Below are 22,909 nucleotides of genomic sequence, written 5' to 3'. Positions count from 1 at the left end.
ATTTGAAAACTATCATACGTGAAGTGACATAGTGGACCGTGGCTTTCAATTTTCGTGTTACATCTCATCACCGAGGATTTGGCATATTTGGAAAGCCGGAAAGCAAATAATTGATGTATTTTACTTTCCTTACCCTCTTTCAATATAATGGGGAAAACTAATCTGATATAATGGGGAGTAAGGCTGAAATATTTTAAAGTAGTTTTCAGGTAGTGTTCATATGGGCAGCAAACAAAATCATGCCAAATATTCCACCAGCAGTTTCATTTTGAGTTGCTAAGTGAGACTGTCTTGAAGAATCGTTTAAACTCTTTTATTTTTTGGTGGGGCGAAAAAAGAAGAAGAAGATTGAATTAAGAAAACCAAATCCGAACTGTACACGTGATATAAACTGAATAGACAAGACAGCAAATACCTGAGAACTTTGAACTTTGACAAATTGGATTCGTGAATCACTTCACTCTAAACAACAAAAGCAGAGAGCTGGCCATTTAGAGAGTTGACGAAATCAATAGAAGTCAACATTTAAGACATGAATTAAAGCCACGGAAGGAACAAACAAAGCAGCTCACTCTCTGCATGCTTTGAGGGCACACCTTCTGCCTCCAATTTTCTAACCTACAAAGTTCAAACAATATGGCCTCTGATATCATTTATACATTTCTAATGACCAGCAAATTAAAAGGCAGCGATTCAAATACCAGCGCCAATGTGTCAACAAGAAACAACCGGTTTTTGTTGGATGGGGCGAGCTGAGACATCTGCCTACAATCAAATTTGCGATGCAGTGAAGCTGACAGAACAGCTGACGCCGAGGGTGAGGCTCTATCCTAGGGACCAAATCCTCTGAGTCTGGTCATAATGATACTTAACTTTGTTCCAATTTGCCCCACACGCTTACAAGCGGCCATTAGCTCACCCAAACGACTTGAGAAGTAAATATAGAACTCTTAGTTCTAGCCCTAAACCTTACCAATCTCAAATCTGCCTCAAACAAAAAAAGGCCCTGAGTTAATGGGTAATAATAATTCATATTCTCACATAAAACGGTTGATGCACGAACTGGAATAGACCTGTCCTCCTTGGTGATGGTTATGACTTGAGACGATTAGTCTCTTACTCATTCCCGTCTACCCGTGGAAGGGTAATTTTTAAAAACCTCCCCTGAGGTTTGGGCTTGTTGCAAGTAGATGGCGAGAATTGATTTATTTGTAAAAAACTCCTTACCGTCAGTTAATTTTAACATTGACCGTTAGTTGACTGTGCAAAGACAATATTACCCTTAACAATAGTTTGTAGACGGAAATAACTAAAAAAAAAACCAAAATTGTTGGCTATTTTACCCTCTTTAAATTATTGATATTTTCTTAAAGTTCCTACAAAAAAGATAAAATTAAAAACTTGAAAAATCATCTTTAAATTATTGATATTTCCTTAAAGTTCCTACAAGAAAGATAAAATAAAAAACTTGAAAATGAAATAGTCATAATCTTTACCTATGATATTGTAAATTTTTGGAATTGACAAGGATAAAATTGTCAAAAAATAGGGTTTGTGCTTTTCGCGCCAACAATTTTAGTTTTTTTTTTTAGTTATGTCAGTCTACAAACTATTGTTAAGGGTAATATTGTCTTTGCACAGTCAACTAACGGTCAATGTTAAAATTAACTGACAGTAGAGAGTTTTTTACAAATAAACAGATTCTCGCCATCTACTTGCAATAAGCTCAAACCTCAAGGGAGGTTTTTAAAAATTACCCACCCGTGGAATTAGGAAGACATTTTGCGGTTGCTTCATTTATCAAATTTGAACCATGAGCAAGATTTACAAACCTGATATTGTTGCTATTTTGGAGCCTAAAGTCAGTGGGGCTAAAACTGATTATTTTATTAAAGGAAGTGGCTTTGAATTCTCACATAGAGTGGAGGCTGAGGGCTTTGCTGGGGGTATTTCGATATTATGGAATAGAGATTTCACAATGGAGTTTGTCGTTAACCACAAACAATACATTCATTTTAAAGTTACAGACTTTTCTGGTAATTGGTCGTGGGTCACTGCAATATATGCCAGCCGCAATCCCAGCCTTCGAAGGAAATTTTGGAACGAGCTAGAGTCAATAGCTAAATCGATAAAGGGACCTTGGATGTTGGGTGACGATTTCAACTCAATTCTTCATGCTTAAGAGAAAAAAGGTGGCTCACCAAAAAGCAATGGTATTTGTAGATCTTTCAATAACTGGTTTCATGACAATCGCCTTATAGATTTGCATTTTAAAGGGCCTTGCTTCACTTGGTTTAGAGGAACACTGTTTAAAAGACTTGATCGGGCCATTTGTAATGATCATTGGAATAGTTTGTTCACAGAAGCTTCGGTCTTACATCTCCCAAAAATTCACTCTGATCACCGTCCAATTCTTGTCAGATTCAAGTCAAATTTGAATAGGAGGAATGGTGTAAAACCATTTCGTTTTTTAGCACCATGGCTAATGGACCATTATTTTATTTCTCTCGTTGCTAAAGAATGGAGAGATTCTAAGGGGTATTTTCAAGCTACTCATGATTTTGTGGATAAAGTCAGTAAGTGGAATAGGATAATTTTGGGAATATTTTTAAAAGAAAAAGGAGAATTCTTGCAAGAGTGAATGGCATTCTGAGAGCCCTGGAGTGCTTTGATTCAAAAGGGCTTCTTAAACTAGAATCCAAATTGAAGACGGAACTTGAAAATATTTTATCCCAAGAGGAATTATTATGGTACCAAAAGTCAAGGCGTGAATGGATTGCTTGCAGGGATAGAAACACGGCCTATTTCTATAGTAAAACAATTGCTAGAAGAAGAAGGAATTGAGTGGATGCTATTCAAAATAGTGAGGGCAAGTGGATTTATGACAAGGAAGAAATTTAAACTCACGCCATTGATTTTTTCTCTAGACTTTTCAACTGTGAAAATGAAGAGGTCTGATTTTACTCCATTGCAAATGCCTTTCCAAAGATTGACGAAGATAGAATAGCTGATATCTGCAGAGCTGTTCAGAGAGAGGAAATAAAAGCTACTATTTTCGGAATGAAACCATTAAAGGCTCCAGGAATTGATGGACTCCATGCTCTCTTCTATCAGACACAATGGAAAGTGGTTGGTGCTTCAGTTTGCGATATTGTGAGTAATATTTTTAAAGGCAATCCCCTTCCCCTAGAACTGAACAGGACTCTTATTGTCCTTATCCCAAAAACCAACAACCCCACCAACATGAAATTGTTCCGTCCTATCAGCCTTTGTTCAGTTCTGTACAAAACAGTCACAAAAATTTTGGCAAACCGGCTAAATGAGATTTTACCTGACTTGATTAGTCCAACTCAAACTAGTTTCGTCCCCGGAGGCATATCACAGAAAATATTGTCATGGCGCAAAAAATCATCCACACAATGAAAAATAAAAAAGGTAAAGTTGGGCAGATGACTATCAAAGTAGATCTTGAGAAGGCTTATGACAAGCTTCGATGGGATTTTATTCATGATACTCTTAAAGATGTTGGGTTGCCTCAGGAGTTTATTCGAATTACAATGGAATACATCACCACAGTTAAAATGCAAATCTTATGGGAAAGGGAGCTCACCGAAGAATTCACTCCTTCTAGAGGCATTAGACAGGGAGACCCTCTTTCTCCCTACATTTTTGTTCTTTGTATTGAACGTCTTAGTCACAAAATTAATCAGGTAGTGTCTGACGGAAAATGGTGTCCTATACGTCTTTCGCATAATGGTGTCCCTCTAACACATCTCTTTTTTGCAGACGATTTGCTCCTTCTTGCTAAGGCTTCTTGTAATCAAGCCCAAGTTATAAATAATGTGCTTGACAATTTCTGCAGCTGCTCAGGGGAGATGGTTAGTAAACAGAAGACTTGTGTTTTTTTCTCCAAGAATGTTGAAAAGGCCATGGCAAGGAAAATAAGCGAGTCTTTAAGTTTCTCTGCTACGGACAATCTTGGCAAATATCTTGGAATGCAGCTGCTTCATAATAGAGTTACCAAAGCTACTTATCAAGAGATTGTGGACAATGTTGATAAAAAATTGTCATGGTGGAACTCAATGCATCTCTCTTTAGCTGGAGGAATTACTCTTGCTCAATCAGTTATTCAAGCGGTTCCTATTTTTGCTATGCAAACGACAAGGATTCCTCAGGGAGTGTTAGATAAAACTGATCGGATTTCTCGGAGATTCATTTGGGGAGGAAATAATGAAGACCGTAACATCAATCTGTTTAATTGGGAAATGGTTTGTACACCGAAATCTGGAGGTGGTCTTGGCTTGAAGAATCTTTCTAATATGAATAATGCCCTGCTTATGAAAATTGGATGGAATATGTTGGTTTCTCCTTACATTTTATGGGTTAAGGTTCTGAGATCTAAATATGGGCTTATCTCAGACTCCATACCTATAGCTATTTACAACAAGTGCAGTTCTTATCTTTGGAAAAGCATAAACAGAATATGGGATTATGTGTTATAAGGCATGAGATGGATGATTGGAGATCGAAATAAAATTAACTTTTGGCATCAACGTTAGGTTTCAGAAGAAATAATTATTGCAGATTATATTACAAAGCCAATCCTAGCTGAGTTAATAAATAAACGAGTGGCTGATTTTGTGAATGCTGAGGGGCAGTGGAACTAGAACATGATTAGTACTTTTATCCCCAATCAAATTCTTCTCCTTTAACCTTCGTGATTGGCTCTGTTTCAACTTGGGAAAGACTGGTGTTAATGACGTAGGGGATGAATGGGCATGTTTATTTGGAGTGGCTGTCTGGAAAATTTGGTTTTGGCGAAATCAGTTTCTTTTCTCACAAAAATCCCCTTGCTGCACTCATGTTGTTGCTGAAATTAAATCTTGGGCTCAGGACATTCAAAATGCACAATCAACTCTTAGTTTCAGTCAAAGTAATAAGATCATCAAAGATGTTGGATGGCAAGCTCCCCCTGAATCTTTTTTTCAAATTAAATGCTGATGGATCAAGGTTAAATAATGGTCTAGCCAGCGCTGGGGGCTTGGTGAGGGATTGCTCTGGAAAGTGGCAGTTTGGCTTTGGCGTGAACATTGGATTTAGATCGCTGACTACTGCAGAACTTTAAGGTCTCTTTCAAGGGCTTAATATTGCTTGGGACCGTGACATTCGTTATTTAATTACAGAGATAGATAGTCAATGTGTATCCCAACTTATTTCCTCTACTAGCTTGAAGCTTAATGCACATTTTTCTCTTGTCATTAAGGAGCTGATGAATAGACAATGACTCATTACCCATATATCGGGAAGCCAATTTTACTGCAAATTCCATGGCAAAACTTGCTGACTCCTTACCCATTGGACTTCATGTCTTTGAAAATCCCTCCGAAAATCTTGATTATTGGTTATATAATGATATATATGGGACCTCTATTCCATGTCCTGTTTTAGCCTAATTTTTTTACTAGGCTCCAATGTATAAAAAAAAAAAAAAAAATTGAACCAATTTTTGACGGTCATCTGAAATAGAAAAAGAGAGAAAGCAACGTGCCAGCCGCTTCTTATTTTACGCGTATTAACTAACTGAAAATGCAATTAACGTGCGGAGTGCAGTGTGTTCAGAAAGTTAAAAAAAAAAACAGAAAGTTAAAAAAAAAAAGACCAGGCGGAAAAAAAAAAGACCAGGCGGATATTTCTAGGTCTAATTTTAGTAAGTGTTTCATCGTAGGTCACATGTTCATAAAACCGATGAGTTTGGGGTTTGTTACTTTTCAATTCAAAAGTAAATTTTTGCTTCCAATTATAAAATTATTATTATTATTATTCTTCTTCTTCCTCTTCTTCTTATCTACAGTCTGTTAGAGATTCTACATCATGTGACTATGCAGTCAAATTGGTCGCACGTAAAAATCAGATAAGCTTGTTAAAGTTAGTAATTCAGCTCACCGAATCCGAATCCTTTATTCAAAAACCAAAAGAGAGTGGGTTCGAAGAATTAGAATTTGAATACGAATACCACGATGGTGGTTATTAAAGAAATAATTAATTAAGAAATGGGTAACCTAACCTGGATCGAGCTTTAAGCGTATCAGAGAGGCCGATGCAACGAGGATTAAGATCATGGGAAAAGTAATAGAGATATCCTTTGCACTTCTCCGTTTCTTGTCGTTGCTTGTCTTCGCCTCTCCATTCTCACAGGAATCTTCTACCATGATAAGGATTGTTTCGACGTCGTTTTTCAGTTTACTGTTTTCTGTTTCTCTATGTTGGTGTTGTGCAAGACGAGTGCAGTCTAGTCTCGCATGATTCAAGAATATTTCACGATTTCACCATGCAATGGTTGTCGGTTGACGTGTCGTAATATTTGATGCATTTTCTTAGCATGTTTACTTTTTTTTCCTATTAAAAAAAAATACATATTATGAGAATATTATGTATCAAATCATTCTCCAATAAATTTTCACTCCCATTTACGTAGAGCTATCTTATTTTATATAAAAATAGTTAACTCCCAACAATTCTCACGCCCCTCCTGTTTGTACCAGGCCCCAAGAGATTTCAATTATTACACACAAAATGCACTTAAACCCTTCAACCGGAAGAATAAAATTACAATGGCCCGCCCGCCCACTCGATCTAGACGGACAGTCCGAGCATCCAAACTCCTACCTTATTCAATATTGAATAACCAATTAAGTACAAGGTTAAGATTACATTGTAATCCAACTGTGGATACTGTAAAGAGGAATTCATGCAAAAATATTCTTCAATGCTGTACTAAAATAATTTATCTGTAATTCTATTATTTACAAAGTGGGAAAAAGGAAGGGAAACAGGAATCTAGCAAGAGCCACAAATTGTTGGACTTGCATCAACTTACTTGATTTTGGCTTGGAGTTGCGCCAAGCAATTTCCGCGCTTACACTGTACAGAGAGATCAAGCCATTTTAAATTTTTAATCCCACGGTACAGTCAGGGACTGACCAAAGAAAAACGCAATCGTTACCCTATGGTGCTCTTCTGAAAACAGGATAATAAGTATCCAGTTCAAGCCGCTCCAAGATCAGCTGTGACGCCCATAGATAGGAAGAGTGACCTTCAATAAGATGAGTTACATCAATCTGCAGAGTTCGAATAGAATTATTTAGTTCCGGTTAAAACAGCAGTAGGCCAGATAAATCACAAACAATCCCAAAAAAGCAGTCTCACAACCAGAAAAACATAAGCAACTTACATTCTCAATCCCCAGACCATTAATTGGTTGAATCCCAGCTAAACCTTGTGAAAGTAAACTGTTTAAAGCAACAGTTAGTTTCTGTGGAAGAAAATTATTCAATACCTTTTTTTCCCCCGTTGTGGTTATAATGAATTAATCAATTGTTTTATACATTTAGGAGAACAATAACAAAACCAAAATCACCAACACAAAGGACCATTTCTTGAAAGAACTGCTGATTCAATAGTAATAAGACTAGGGATTTTAGAGGCCCAAACATTTTTCTCGTCACTGATAGCTGTCAACTTATAATGATAAAGACTAATAACATTTATCACCTCACATTTTTCCATGTATTGTTCAGCATACATACCTAGCTCGGAATGCAATTGCAAGTGTCCAGTCATTTGTGGCATAACAATTAATAAATCTTCCAGCCACCATCTGCAAAACAGCAGAAATCAACATAGGAACTCCAGAAAACAATGTCATAAATATAAATCTCCTTGGGAACCAGCTGGAATGATGCTTTCATTAGAAAACCTCCAATCACCTTTCTAACAGCTTCCCAGTTCTGATCTTTAATCGAAATGGGTGCCCCAAGAAGAACAACTCTTTCTACAATTCCAGCTGCAAACATTAAGAACAACTGCATCAGGATCATATTAGCAAATCCAAAACTCTTCATGAAGATTAAAGACATTTCGGTACTGGTTATTACCATTACATTCATTCTCGGCCAAATTTTCAAGGCACTTGAATATGACCCTCGCTCCAAGTGAGTAACCTATAAGTGTCACAGGCCTGGAAGATTTTATCAAAACAAATGTAGAAATTATATAAGCATTAGATTTCTAGGCACAGAAGACCAATATTTTAAGTCAAGGAGTGCATACCGGTACCCCTGCAGTCCTTGCATCAACACTTCAGCTAGCAGCTTTCCTGCTTTGTCTGACCTAAAAAATTGCAGAAGATAAGGTTTTAGTAGAAAAGGAAACTAAAACCAGGGCTGGGAGCAGGGAATTTCAAACAAACATATTCCATCCAGTTTTTTACATGTTCTTAGCAACCTAGTGATCCCTTGAATTTCATCGACAAAATAATTTCAGTCCATCAGAAGATTATGATAGTTTTAGCAGTTTTAATCTGACATAATTCTTCATACAACAGCCACTGAAAAACCATTAATTACACAAGTTTGAGCAGATAGGAAAAAGCCCAATAATTCTTTCGGACAAAAATGGCCAGCCATGTGGTTGGTCCAAGTTAATTAACAGAATTGTCACGCTGGTCCAAAAGACAAACAAATGCATTTATCTAAACACTGACTCATTCCGAATTACAAGTATTGTGTTAATAGAATATTAGAACTCGCAACTCTTTTTTTTTTTTTTTTAAACCCCTGTTTCCCCCAAAGGATTTCAGTGCAAGTTATTCAGAACTAAGTTAACCTGTCAACAGCAATTGTCCATTTGCTATCTATAAGATCAGCAGCAAAAACTAAAGTTGCTGGCCAAGCCAATGCTGCTAGAAGTGTTTTTAGCACAGTCATCATTGCACCTTGCTTCATTAACTCCATAGCAATTCCTGCAGCAAGTAGCAGCAATCTTGACATTATAAATCATATTTTATCAAGCTATTCAAATTGACTTTACAATGTCGGTAAAATAAGGTTTAAAATCAATTACTTGAAGTAAGCCAATCCTGAATCGCAGTGCTCACTGCAATTAAATTCTTAGACTCCCACTGCAGAACATACCTATAAATACTCTCGAGTTACTTCTTGAACAACTCAGGTTGAAACAGAAAATTGAAAGAGCTGAAATTTCCTAATAAATAGAAGGTGGTATCAGAGTATATACCTTTCCATGTTGTCATTTTGTCCTTCCCAAGGCCTTACAAAATCTTCCTGATCAAAAACTACTCCAGAGATCAAGATTTCTACTGCTAGCCGCTGATAGAAAAGTTAAATGATGATTGAATTTGAGACGATTCAAAAAATTTTACTTTTAAAAGGCAGCGCAGGTTTTTGGGGTGTGGAGAGAAGGGAGCAAGGAGGTATGAATTGTAAATGAAAAAACTAAACAAAAAAATAGTCAATAGAGGTTCTACAAAAGTTAAAGGGAAACGCAATACTCACGCCTTGGTTTTGGTTTTCGCCAATTGCCTTGAATTCAAATTCATCAACACTTCCAATTCTCCTAGCCATTTTGCTCCCTGTAAGTCCAGCTCCAGCAGCTGGGTGAAGAATAATGTGTTAATAGAGGGGAAATTTCTCAATAAAAATTACCAGCTATTTCAATTGCAGGATTAGAGGGAAGTAGCTTATACAAAGAAACAAAATGTTTGAGGGAAGAGAGGGAAGTAGCAGATGTGTCTTGACTTTCTAAATTGATGGTCAAGATATCAGTTAAGTATGATGCTAAATTTGCATGAGCCCTACCTCAAAAGCCCCATTAAATTTCTAATAGACAACTAAGAATTTCAAAAAGAACCAAACTATCCCAACCAACCTGAAATTATCTATCAGATGAGTAATTGTATTATTTTATGCAACCATATCGAGAGAAGCATTTTGTTTTGACAAGAGCCCTTATCCACATTTGGGAAGAGATCGAGGGGGGTTCTCTAATAATAAACCGCAATAACATGTGACACAATTTGAACATGAGTAAAATTTTATATATGTGTTCCCTAGAAATCCTGTAGATGACTGCCACAAACAAATACATCACGATTTCACCTGAAGATGCCTAAGTAATAGATCATTCACCTCCAAATGATGCAGCAACGGCAACAGAACCAGCAACAGTTCCTGCAGCACTTGCAGCTGCAGCAAACCCACTTGCTCCTATAACAGGGATGAGAGTACCCAATGTTGGAGCAAGAGCACTAAATCCAGCAGCAATTGCTGGAGCAGCTAGTCCTGTCAAATGCTAAACATATCAATTGAATGACGACAATAAAATTATTTCATGCAGAAATATCAATACTTCAAAAATTATAGAAAATAATTTAGATGGTTTCATACCACCAGTAATGGCCATCAAGGTTCCTCCAGTTAATGCAGCTGCACCTATGATACCACCACGCTTCCATTTCGCCCATTTGCTTTCTGATGATGTGGCTTCTTCTTCCTTTGATGCTTCCGCTTTTCTCACAGCCATTGCAGAGGACGCAACCATCATCTCAACAGCTTCCTAATAAATAGAATAGTATAAATAGGAAGAATAAATTAGTACACGGTAATTAATCAAGACTCGGTAGACAGTTTAATCACTAAACATTACGCTTCCATGATATGTAACAACCACATAAAGAAGACATCCACTATGGAGAGTTGCAGATATCTTAACATAATATTCTTATCTTTCTGCTTAATCACACTCACGAGTGCCAAAACCTTTTTGTATTCATCACATCAAATAAATATCTGACACATATGCTATCAAAACGAATAAAAGTCATATCATCGATAATCGTACTACCAGTACTGTGAGAATGTCATCTACAAAAGACAAAATTTTTAGAAGGCAGCTGATAAGGAATGACTAGTATTCAGACCATTTTTATCCACTTGATATCAAGCCATGTTGCAAGCAATCGCAGAGCTACACGATGTCGAGAATCATAACCAGTTCTTTGTCTGGTGCATTTTTTGTCATGTTGTGGTATATCTGCCAGACAAGCCGAAAGTAGTTCATAGAGAACTGTCACTTTCCTCTGATAACTGAGCACTGCTTCCTCTTCAATAGGTCTCTCATCAAATTTACTGCCAGACTCATGAGGAGAATCTTCAGTGCCCGCTAAATTACTATCTGTCTCCTGCTGAGTTTTCCGGTCACCATTTTCCATGTCAGAATGTGACTGCTTTTTACCGGTGGAACATTTCTCACGGCATTCATTTTCATACTCACGATGTTTTTCCTTCTTAGACTTGGAAGTTTCAGAATCTGCCTCAAGGCTGACTGCTGTAGCATCAACAGCTTTCGATAGAGCAAATTCCTGATCTGAACTTTGTGCAGAACCATCTCCAGCTTCTTCTGAAAGTAACCTCAAAAACTGCAATGGATTTAGTCACATTAAAGGCTAATGATTCCTTAAAAGCAACTTGATTGGTAAACATTGCACTTATTTCAATGACTAAATGTGCTTATGTGCATGTGTATCCAGTTTGGTCACTGCTTAAAACAGTTTCTTCTACACATGTACAGCTCCCTTGATCAAGAATAAAGATGTTCATAACAAAGCTATTCAATACCAAACACCATGTTGAAGTTAAAATAAACAATAGAAAATAAAGAAACCCTTCACAGCTTTCTGTTAGAATATAATCTTGCATGAAACAAAAGAACATACAGCTCCAATATGGTGCTTAGCGGGAAAACATCCAGCAGTTTCCTCGAGTCCAGACCACGCTGCAGAGTCGATATCCAGAAACCTGTTCATGACAAGTTCACGAACAAAATCGAATAAATGACATTCTTAAACCGACATCTGCACAGGCTAAAAAGTTACTGGATATCACTTTCTGCTATCAACAAACAAGATCAAGGTAGAATATAGTTTCATTAAACTAAACAGAACAACCCCTAAACAAATAACTCCAGACTCTAATCTTACAGTAATTTCCTATAGGTTCTGTCATTGACTAATAATCAATCAATCAATACAATATGCGTTGTTAAAATAAGATCACGTGGTAAACACACAACCGTCCGGCAGCTGAGTCAATGAAGAACCACATACATAATACAAAATAGAAGAATTGGGTGAGTTGATTGTTCAATTCCGTTTTCCGTTTGATTTCAGAAAGAATTAGCAGAAACCGGAAATGATTGAAATCACCTGAAAACGGGGCGGAGAAGACCGGAGTTTTCATGGACCCAAAGCTCGGGGTCCTCGGCGACGGAGTCACTGCTGCTGCTGCTGCTACTTCGCTCCATATTTGAGTCATCTTCAGAGGGCAAGCCCAACGGGCGAGTCTGGTTATTTTGAGCCTGGTGAAGAGCGATTGCGAACAATGCTCCGGCTGCGTACCTTTGCGTTGGCGACAAAAAGGATGTCGTTGTCATAACTAAAATTTTGACGAGGAAAAGTTGTCACCTTGATGGCTTAAAGCATTTTTTTTTGCATAATTTGTTAATAATTCAGTCGTGAAATAACGGTTGCAGGAAACTTGGCGAATGGCAGCAGTGAAGACCTTTCAGGAAGGTCAAATCGGAATAGGAACAAAAAAAAACCAATTATAAAACAAAAGGAAACCGGACCGGAGGCTGGATTTAAATTGAAACGACACGTTTTAGTCGTGCTGAAACTGAAATATATTTACTTATTCATTATTATTAGTCTTTTTCAACAAATTATTAACTAAAATCCTTTATTGTTGAATTTTTATGTAAAAAGTTTGCGCGTCTTACCTATGAATTGACACGATCACAAACCAAGATTAGCAATTTGAAAACCATGGCCGGTGGGAATGTGATATTAAGGAAAATATATATATATATATATATATATATATATATATGATTAATGTTAAATTACGTGCATGTAACTTAAAATACTCTCACATAAATAATAAGTGGTGTGAACTTATTCACTATTTATATGAGAGAATTGTAAATTATATACATATAACTTAAGGGGATCCATATATATATATGAATAGTCACTTCCGACTTCTGATGCCTACTAAGCCCTGCGCAAATTCCAATAGAAAACCTTACATCAAAACAAGCGGGACTTGCCATTAGTTTCTGAAATCCAGATGAATTTCCTCTCATTCATGGAGATAATTAATATTAGCATCAGGTGTCGAGCACAAGATAATAATTTTACAATCTCGGGACTGTAGTCAGTACTACAGAACTGCTATACTATCCAACAAAATAATACAGCTTCACCAGCTGATAATTGTGCGAGTTAAATTACTCCCTAAGAGCTAAGACAAAACAATAAATACAGATTTAACTGGATACAATTGCCGTGGAGTTGTGAATCATCGGTGCCAGTAAACTACATGATGCTCCCTTCCTGCAATACCCACTTTCATAAAACTTACAAAGTCACTGTCGTTCAGGTGGCAGTCTGAAACAACCTCCTCCATTTTCAACATCATATATCGCCTGCCCATTCCATACCGAGCTGCCCCTCTCAAAACTAGAATCTCCACCATGAAAACCATGGTCTCTTGGACCAGAAAGTCTGTCCCCAACATACCTAGGATGGCTTTCCCAAATGTCTGGATTTCCTATGGATGTCCCCATATTCACGTCAAAATGCTCTTGAGCAGTCCACTGAGCAGCTCCCAAACCCATGTCCTCAATCCTCTCTTGAGAGAATCCCCCCATTGCCAAGTTTGAATTACCATGCACAGCTCCCTGGCTAATACTTGCAGTTTCCGACCCCAGGCTCCAAGAAGCGTCCATGGCAGTAATGTCCCAACTCGTGACAGGTGGTAAAGCAGGTTGGATCTTTGAACCAACTTCACATTGATTTATTGAATCATCACTAGGCTTCGTGTCTTCTTCCACCTCAGCACTCATGGAAGAACGCCCATCAGATCTTTTGTGAGGATCAAGAACTTCAGCTTGAGATACTCCAATTGGTTCGTCTGTCACAGTTGAATGAGAATGCACTTGTAAATCACTACTGGAGCTCAAGGCATCACTTTTTCCCGCATCAGGTGTTGGGCTCAAACCCCCTATAGGGCTAAAACAATCATTTTCAGGAGAGAATTCCATACCGCAGCGCATATCTGAAGTAGGAGAAGCAAAGCGATTAAGCGACTCCATTGCTTCAACCTCAGCCAGCAGATCTGAAACTGATTCATCTCCCAAAGTGGTGAACTCATCAGGTTCAGGGACAACCATGGCCTGCCAACTAGCTGCATTAGATGAAGGGTGTGAAGGAGAAGAATGTGTAGGCTGGCAACTTCCTGATGTTGGAGTAGCAGCATGATCACTGGCCATCATGTTTGATTTCAAAGAAGATTCAGGCACGAGATTAGAGTCCCATTCATCCACAGAAGGTTTTGCAGGAGTGGGGGAATACCCTCCCCATTCACCAGAAACATCAGGAAGGTGTGGTCTGCCACCCACTTGACTGGAAGCTGTACTCCAGCTGGGACCCGAATCCTGAACTGGAGCTGTTGAAGGCAGAGACTGTCCAATTCCAGCATCCTTACCTTTCATGTCTCCATGGTTCGACTTTGGAGTAGGGCTGGGAAGGTCTGAGAAATCAATCTCCTGACAATCACCAGCAACATCAACAAGCTGTGACCCCCCACCCACTGGACCGGAGGCTGTACTCCAGCTGGGGCCTGAATCCTGAATCGGAGCTTCTGAAGACAGAGACTGTTTAATTCCAGCATTCTCACGTTTCAAGTCTCCATGGTTCAACTTTGGTGTTGGGCTGGCAACTTCAAGGCGTCCACCACCATCCACTGAACAGGAAGCTGTACCCCACCTAGGGCCTGAATCCCCAACAGGAGCTTCTGAAGGCGGCGACTGTTTGATTCCAGCATCCTGACTCTTCAAGTCTCCTCGGTTTGACTTTGGAGTGGGGCTGGGCAGGTCTGAGAAATCAATTTCCTGACTCTGGTCTGGCATTTCTAGAGTCTTTGTGAATGAAACAAAAGCAGAGTTGGAATCACAGCCATTTGAAGAATTCTGTATGGCTGGACATCTGCAGTTTTGTCCAGACGACTGGCCTGAATTGTACTTGCTATCAACTTGTTTGTCATAACCATTCCCAATGTCAGTTTGACCCTCCGTGGTCTGATGAAAACATCCCCTTAGACTATTCCGATCAGATTTGCACTTTTCACCTTCCTCCTTTTCCTTGACTTGATGTAACATAGTTTCACATGACTTCTCAGTAAGAATTGGTGATGAAAGTGAATTGCACATTGGGGGCTGGTCAGGAAGAGAGTGATTATCCTTCAATGGGTCCGAGACTTGTAAAAGACTTCCAACCTTTCCCTCCCCGGAGTTGACATCAGCAGCTGTAGTCAAAGTAGAAAACTGACAGCCTCCTCCATTGCTTTTCATATCTTCATCATCACTCTTGGAAAGGGCACTACCATCATTTTGAATGGAGTCTAAGCTCCCATCAACAATTTTACATTCTTTATCTGCTGCTGTATCTATACTCCCAAATCCCTCACAATCGCCTGTTTTACTTCCTTCATCAGAGGCAGCTCTTACCTCCTGAGGAACTAAACAGCGCTTATTCATAAACAACAGCTCTCTGTCATACTGCCCATTCAATACATCAGTCAATAGTAATGAATCATCCCGCTTTTGACTTATCCTCCATACTCGGAAATCAGGTGGGAAACATCCACTTGTACTCCATTTACGCAGCTCCACCATTGAGAATGGTCCTTGAACCCTTCCAGCTGGATCCTGATAGTGCCACACACGTTCGGTCTCAAAATCAATACTAGGCTGCACCTGCCCTGGAGAATTTGACAGTGACAATTCTCCAGATGAAACTTCAGACAATGTTTCAGGTCTTTGCACAGCATTATCATTCCAACCACCAATCACTGGAATGGTAGAACCAACTTGGTTGTTTTCTGACCCAAACAATTCTTTTCCCTGATTCCCTGGAGATCCATTGCCTTGGTGAACCTGAGTAGTACCATCTCCATCTGCGGAATCTGTCATACTTATGTTTGTATTTCCCTCTAAAGTTGTAGCCCAACATTTTTGTGCCTCGCTACCTAAACTTGACTCCATTTCCTTCCTACCAATGCTAGGATTCCATGGTTTCATGTCAATATCTGCATATAAACCAGCAAAATCAACCACAAAACATTTGCAAATGTATAAAATAATAATAACTCTTCATATTCAAAAGCCAATGCAATGACCTTGATCACCTTCATTGAATTCTTTAGTATCTTCTTCAGACTCATAACTTGGATCCATCTTTGGATCAACATGTACTTCAGGAATTTCCAGGAGCCTGCGCTTGCGTTCCTCAGGTGAGTTCAGAATCTCTAATTTCTCCACTAATTCTCTGAGCGTGCAACAAGGTCAAGGAACAATAAATTTCCCATGAAACATAACAAATAAATGGTATGTTTAATTTGAGTAGAGTGAGCTCGCTTGATGAGAGATATTAATCAAACTATGACAGTTTAGCAGATGAGATTTGCTATCTTGTCACTTTATTAAGCACATTAATAAGTCAATAGATCTTGAAAATTTTTAAGATGCACATTTTGTTTTGCTTTGTTTTTGGGGATTTGGGTGGGGTGGGGGAATCTTTACTGAGAAGTGAAAAATTAAATCATCTTTTTCTTTATTATAACAGAATTTCTTGTTTAGAACACGTGAAATTGTGGTCTTTTTTTCCAAAATAGTGAACGAAAAATAAGAGAAGTGAAGGCCATTCTAAGTATGTGCGGACTGGTGAACACCCCACGAATACTAGTCATAGAAAGAAGATTTTATTTCAATTACGGTTTTTCTTTACTTTAAAAGATTTTAATTTATTTTTTCCTGAAAGGATGATTATCTTTCCTATTTAAGAAGGAAATTTTCATTTTCCTTACATACTAGGATTTTAACACTTTTATTTTCATACCTTTCTTTGATTTTAATGTTCCAATTCACCCTATAGTTAATGAACAAATCGAGCATTAAGCAAAATTTTTCTCCCTAAATTCCTCAGCTTCTCTTCCCCTTTCTGTCTATTTTTCCCCTCCTTATTGCTGTTCTCTATCAAAAGATTTATAGTATATAGGATAGAAAGAAGAACATGTTTTCAAAAAATTGTATTTTTCAAACTTACAAGAAAAACTAATGCTTGGGCATATTCAATATGAACATACTATTGGGGTTTTTATCCATGTTAGCATGTTTCCAGAAGGCCTTTAGAACTTTAACCAAAACTTTACTTCCTAAATATGCATAGTTGCTATCTTCCTTATGCGGTCACCAGAACCCAGTAAAATTAACAACACTTCAGTGCAGAAATATCTCTTAAGCATGGAAAAATCAAATAGCAGTAGAATGTAGAATTCCAAAGAAACAAAGGATATTCTTTCCTATGTCCCTTTTCACTTGCTCGATCACGGAGATTATTAAGCCGCAATATCTCTGATTCCAGCAACTATATTGGACAAAAAGGAAAAGCAGGACAAGTTTAGACCTTCCATTAACAAGAATTTATAAATAACAACAGTACAAGGAATATATCAATGCAGAGGACCCCTTTTTCTCCCACTTTAAAGCGGAAAACACCAAAGTTCTTAATTCCAAAAAGAACCATCCATACCACATATAAGCTTTATGGGTCAGGAAAATGACAAACTTACATCATTAACTCTCAGTGCCTGAAGTGACATTGCTTTCTCCTGAATCTCACCCTACAAACAAGCAGAAATGTCCTTTGGAAATGGAAAGGTAATTATCAATGCTACAAAGCAGATACATATATATATATATACAAGACTTACCACTGTCAAGTGTTTGATGAACCCACATTTAATACTCTGGCGTAACCGACTGCATTCATCCTGAGAAAATATTTAACATGTCAAAGAAAATGTAAATCTAGTGTACTTCTCAACAAGGGTACAAATTACTACAGCAGACTAAACTGTCTAATCATCTCCAATTAAACATCGGGATATACATATTGCAAAGAAATTGCAAATGATGATTGTGCAACTTTCAATTCAATCATTCATAATAAACTTACAGATAGTACACATGCACTAACCCAACAATGCTGAAGGTGAATTAGATTACTTATATGCAAAGAAATATTTAGCTTGCAAGCATTTTTCATAAATTACATCTTTATCACTATCATAGTCGCGTCCTCCTCAGGACTCATCTTGATTCTCAATTTTCCAAAGATGTTGCACTATGTTACCACAGGTACAGAATAACTATGTGAATTAATGCAAATGAACCCTTGAAAAAGCTCCGAGGCAATTTTATGGTCCTCCAGGATATATGCAAATGATGTTAGAACAGTACACTGTTCCCTATTTACACACAAGAAGTTTGGAAACCATGGGAAATAGATAACTTTATTAACTAGGACAGAAAATTTTGTACTTGAGGGGATGAGTTTAAACACCTCAGAGAACTCCTGATTTGAAATTGCATCAATTGCGACAACCTCTTTCTTTTGTAGATTACGAATTTCAAGAATAACATCAGCTGTTCTATCCCCAATTTTATATGGTTTGCCTACCTTGCTAGTACCTGTACATAGAATCATCAACAAACAATATATCATAAATACTCCAAAGAGTACAAAATAAAAGAAAACCTAGGAGCATCATTTTTCAAAAAGAATTCTCTTTCCACCAGAAAGCGAGTTTGATCATTGGTTTATATAAGTATTTACCTACTACTTGGACAAGTCTATAGATATCTTGCTTTTGATCGCTAACAGGAAGTCTTATCCGCACAATAGAGCCAACAACCTTGTCATTAAATTTGTCAGTTTCATCAATAAGATTCTCCACCAAACAACGTTTCAAGTATATCAAGTTAACATTGTGAACATCAATTGCTGCATATTCATTGGGATTAGGCTGTCCTCTCTTATCAGCCTTTTTACTTGTTTTGCGCCTCTTATCATGTACCGTCATTAGCCGGTTATCATGATTTTCATCGGACTCCACCTTGCTCATAGCAGCATCAACAACTCCTGTAACAGCAACAACCGGGGAATGCTCATGAATAAAAAAGTGAGATTCAAGAAGCTTTAGCATTTCAAAGTGGCCCACCCGTGGTTTTCCAAACAAATTAAGAAGCCGAGAGTCACAAACAATTTGAGATTTTCGACAAGGATCACGAAGATTGTTTATCTTTATATACTCGAGCAAAAGAGACTGAACATCAAATTGAGACATCATTGATGTATCACCATTTCTCATGAGTGCCACAAGCTCCAAGAGTTCATCCGTAGCCCATTCTGCACCCTTAATCAAACGCATACCTTTGACACCACCTGAGTTATCCGTAATTTCAGAGTGCAGCTGGTTGGGAAACTCCGCTTGTTTCTTAGTTTTTCGCCTTTTGGCGTGATTTGCATCCAAGTCCCCGCAAAAATTCTCTGAACTCAGACCTCTGCTACAATCACCATTATAAACTTGACAAGAAGATTTCCCCTTTGGGGCTGTAATAGCAGGTTCTTTCCAAGGATTTTTAGCTCCAGTGAGCTCATCTAAAGTTAATGACAGCTTCTCTTTCAAGAAAATCCAGTAAACTTTAAAGAGATACTCCCAGCTAGTTTTATCATCAAAATCAACAACTACCTGCAGAAGTTAACGACCAAGATAAAAATACAACAATGACTGCATCAGATGACCAAATAGCTAAAATTAAATAAGGAATCTACATACGGAGGTAAACTTTGAAAGAAATAAGTAAAATTCACTTAAATACAGCAAAATCTTTAGGATCCAACAATAAAGAAAAGAATCTGCACTCCGGTATATATTAGCGCTAGCATACAATGACTGAAGGACAAGGCACAATCTATCTCAAGAAAAGGTTATCAATTCTTAAAGGCTTGCGAATTATTATTTTATATGCAAACAGAGCCAAGAATGTTCAGATCACATAACAAATAAATGACAAGAAAGATTAAAATCGTCAATAAAAACAAAAGTCAGCATACCTTTTCCTGGTTCCCTGGAGCACAATTTTCAATCAGCATGATAGTTCTCATGCATATTCCACAAAATCCTTTGTTCCCTCTTAAAGAATAGTAATCTGCACCTTTAGTGCATCCCTTGCATAAGGAATATGTACAAGTGTAGCACATATAATATGAAGCTTTCTCACAAATACTGCATATATGCCAACCTGAAATCCATGACACATGGCAAACAAATGAATCACAGAATTAAAAATTCAAGTCAAGATTCTATGATTTCTATCCAGAAATGAAATGCATGTTAAAGACGGAAATAACAACTGGTAACTCAATGACCTCTTCCCTAACCCAACCTCCCCCAGCGCGGGGGAAGAGAGGTAACTCAATGGCTTACAATCCCAAAAAGTGATTTATTGAGAAAAACAAAAATTCAGGTAAACAGCTCAAAGCATCACGCGGTGCACATATAACCACACAAAGAGCAGATAAATGTACCCAAGATGATTACCATAACAAGATGAAGAATGCATTAGTACCACCATGCGCCATGGAGCTCAACTCAGCTTATATCATACAATAAAGTACTGTTCACATGCTTAAATGAAAATTTCAACAAAAATAAGAAAATGCAAAATACCACAGTTCCATTTAGCCTTCGACCGAAAGAATGACTCCTCCCGCTTAATACAAGCTGGATGGTATGCCTTGGGACATCCCCTAAATATAACCACAAAGAGAAACAAAACAAATACATGAAAATTACAACAAAAATTGAAAACCCTATAAAAAAAAAAGAGCCCGTGATGCAACAAAATTTTGGGAAAAAGAAAAATCTGGCTACTACAACTCAGCTAAACTGAAGCGTGATCACTTCCAACCCCCCCCCCCCCCCCCCCCCTAAGGGAAATAACATATTAAAAAAAAATCGTCCATTTCGATACCAGTTCCAGAAGAGCAAAGAATAAATATTCTTCTTGTTCAAATTCTTAACAATATGGTAAACTTCCGATCTACATTTGCGGACATTAGAAGTGAGGACTGAGCATATTAAAAATAAAGATAATAATAACTCAAAAGACTTGGCTAAAAACTTACTTGCGATCACATAACACAAGACTGCCACCATCGAAGCAAATAAAACAAACGTCCTCTTCTTCTGTCTTTCTCCTTCCCGGCGGCGGCTGACGCGCCGTCGTTTTGACCTTGCCACCTCTTGGTGGCCGACGTCCCGCTTTCTGCTTCACCCTCGCCATGGCCGTCCCCGTCTCGGCAAGTTTGACCTCCACGTCAACCATACCCCTGTCTTGTCTCACCGCCCCGTCATCATCTTTGATACACGGGTCCTCCGGAGCTCCAACCAACTGCAAATCGTCCATTTCTTGTATACCATCGCATTGATCGACACACATGAGCTGAACTTCCTCTAGATTGTGGTTGAAATTCCCACGTGGCTGCGGCTCGCCTTCTTCCAGAGAAGGTTTGTACAAATTGGACATCTGTTCTTCTAATTCCATGATGGTATTAGAGAAATTGAGTTAATTTGGGACTGAATTTTTAAGGGCAGGCAAAAACCCTAGGTCTTGTTAATTGTGTGAGTGGACACATGGAAATGAGCCGACGAAGCATTGATTGTGTGCAAACTGTGTGAGATTGGTTTTTGCTGTTTGGTAAGCAATAGAGAGACGACCACGACACTTGTTGAAAAGAAAGGGGATAGAAAGAAGCAAGAATTAAAAAAAAAAACAAATGTGAGGGAGAGAAATTGGACCAGGAAGCGCTTTTTTTTTCACTTTGTTTGTGATTTAAGCTTTTAGCCTTTTACTACAGCGGCTCTAACAGTAAACATTAGTGGGTAGCGGTCAGAAGCGCCAAACGCGGCTCTCGAGTCTCCGATTGAGTATCGCATTTTCTAAAAGGTCTAATCACTCTGTCTTGACGACCACGTGCCACGTGGTTAAGGGACAGCAACCAAAGAAAATGACTGGGGGAGACTGCCGGAGTGGGGCCTGCGATTTTGTTCAAAACTCTAAAAACATGATCGAAACAAAACTACTTTCCTCTCCTTTTAGTTTTCACGTATGACGTACCCCCCATTTTTTTCGGGTCGGATCAAGCGGGTCGGTAGGCCCAGGGCTTTCGGTTTGTCTCCATTAGAGACAATATATCAATCACAAGCGTGTTTTATTACCACCATTCAAAATGGGAGGAGGATGCAAGGAACCAAAAGAATGTTGGTAAAAATTCTGAGTCTTCTTTGCTTTTGAGTAGTGAGGATAATGGGTTAGGTTGGTGCTGATTAAGAATATTTTGTGTATAAAAGTGTTCTTCGACTTTTAAGACAGCCCAAATTTTTTAGCTACCTATGTTAAATTTAATTTTATCACGATAAATTATGACAATAGTTAAAGTCAAAAATATGTTATTTCGCATTAAATAATAGTTCAATACTTCAATTAATGAAATATAAACCTAAACTTATTATTGATAAATAATAGTTGCCTTATTTTCTTGCTGATCCTGGTCCATATTTCCCACGAAAATCTAACAGTCTAATATAGATCAAAGCAGTCCAATGTTTGGTCTCAAATTTTAAACTTTATTATATCTCCTCCAATCGAAACAAATCCTTCTTTATTAATCTAAAAGGTCATTTCAACGTGCTAGAATCAAATAAAATGGAAGCAATTATAAAAGCGCTCCACGGCTTGCGAGTTGTGGTTGTACTCGTGTAATAATTGAGAGCAGTAAATACTCTAAATAGGTAGAAAATGTGTGTAGGTGAAAAGTTGCTACTTTGTTATATTGTCTTCTCTTGAGCCTTATTTATATTACAGTGTGTCGATGTGTGCAGAGTAAGGAATCATATACTAAGAAAAGAGAAACATTGCTTTTACGAAATTACGAACCTTTAATTCTTTATATCTACCTTTTTTCCAATTTCATGCTACAAATTTAAGGAGTCACCTTTGATTTGAATGCAACGGCATGCATTTTAAGCCCATTAATTATGCATAAAGTCGTTTTTTTTTTCACGTGGATACGTGGAATTCGCAAGTT

At 38.0% G+C, this 22,909-nt stretch overlaps 2 protein-coding genes across 7 annotated transcripts; both read right to left on the bottom strand.

Annotated features, from left to right (window-relative positions):
* Positions 1-5,901: 5,901 nt before the first annotated feature.
* LOC18036474 (transmembrane and coiled-coil domain-containing protein 4) lies at positions 5,902-12,478 on the bottom strand. Of its 2 annotated transcripts, XM_024180248.1 has the most exons (17): positions 12,062-12,478; positions 11,573-11,654; positions 10,778-11,275; positions 10,245-10,413; positions 9,987-10,139; positions 9,354-9,451; positions 9,076-9,167; positions 8,902-8,972; positions 8,665-8,800; positions 8,110-8,169; positions 7,935-8,017; positions 7,767-7,843; positions 7,587-7,657; positions 7,232-7,289; positions 7,004-7,118; positions 6,878-6,921; positions 5,902-6,396 (listed from the first exon to the last, which is right to left on the bottom strand). In XM_024180248.1, exons 1-15 carry the CDS (start codon positions 12,286-12,288, stop codon positions 7,005-7,007), a joined length of 1,989 nt encoding a protein of 662 aa, XP_024036016.1. In that variant the 5' UTR covers positions 12,289-12,478; the 3' UTR covers positions 5,902-6,396; positions 6,878-6,921; position 7,004. The 2 variants fall into 2 exon arrangements, with proteins under 2 accessions (XP_024036016.1, XP_006425556.1); XM_006425493.2 differs by lacking the exon at positions 5,902-6,396 and having other exon boundaries at positions 6,877-6,921.
* A 491-nt stretch (positions 12,479-12,969) lies between these two features.
* LOC18036874 (zinc finger CCCH domain-containing protein 44) lies at positions 12,970-21,762 on the bottom strand. Of its 5 annotated transcripts, none has more exons than XM_024180677.1 (11): positions 20,948-21,762; positions 20,490-20,569; positions 19,874-20,061; positions 19,118-19,508; positions 18,593-18,898; positions 18,320-18,447; positions 17,688-17,747; positions 17,547-17,597; positions 17,271-17,341; positions 16,095-16,249; positions 12,970-16,004 (listed from the first exon to the last, which is right to left on the bottom strand). In XM_024180677.1, exons 1-11 carry the CDS (start codon positions 21,364-21,366, stop codon positions 13,282-13,284), a joined length of 4,572 nt encoding a protein of 1,523 aa, XP_024036445.1. In that variant the 5' UTR covers positions 21,367-21,762; the 3' UTR covers positions 12,970-13,281. The 5 variants fall into 5 exon arrangements, with proteins under 5 accessions (XP_024036445.1, XP_024036447.1, XP_024036443.1 ...); XM_024180679.1 differs by having other exon boundaries at positions 19,190-19,508; XM_024180675.1 differs by having other exon boundaries at positions 18,593-19,508.
* Positions 21,763-22,909: the final 1,147 nt, after the last annotated feature.

This window comes from Citrus clementina, unplaced genomic scaffold, assembly GCF_000493195.1.
Source record: "Citrus clementina cultivar Clemenules unplaced genomic scaffold, Citrus_clementina_v1.0 scaffold_7, whole genome shotgun sequence".
Taxonomy (NCBI): Eukaryota; Viridiplantae; Streptophyta; class Magnoliopsida; order Sapindales; family Rutaceae; genus Citrus; species Citrus x clementina.
This window is presented reverse-complemented; position numbering and strand designations above follow the sequence as displayed.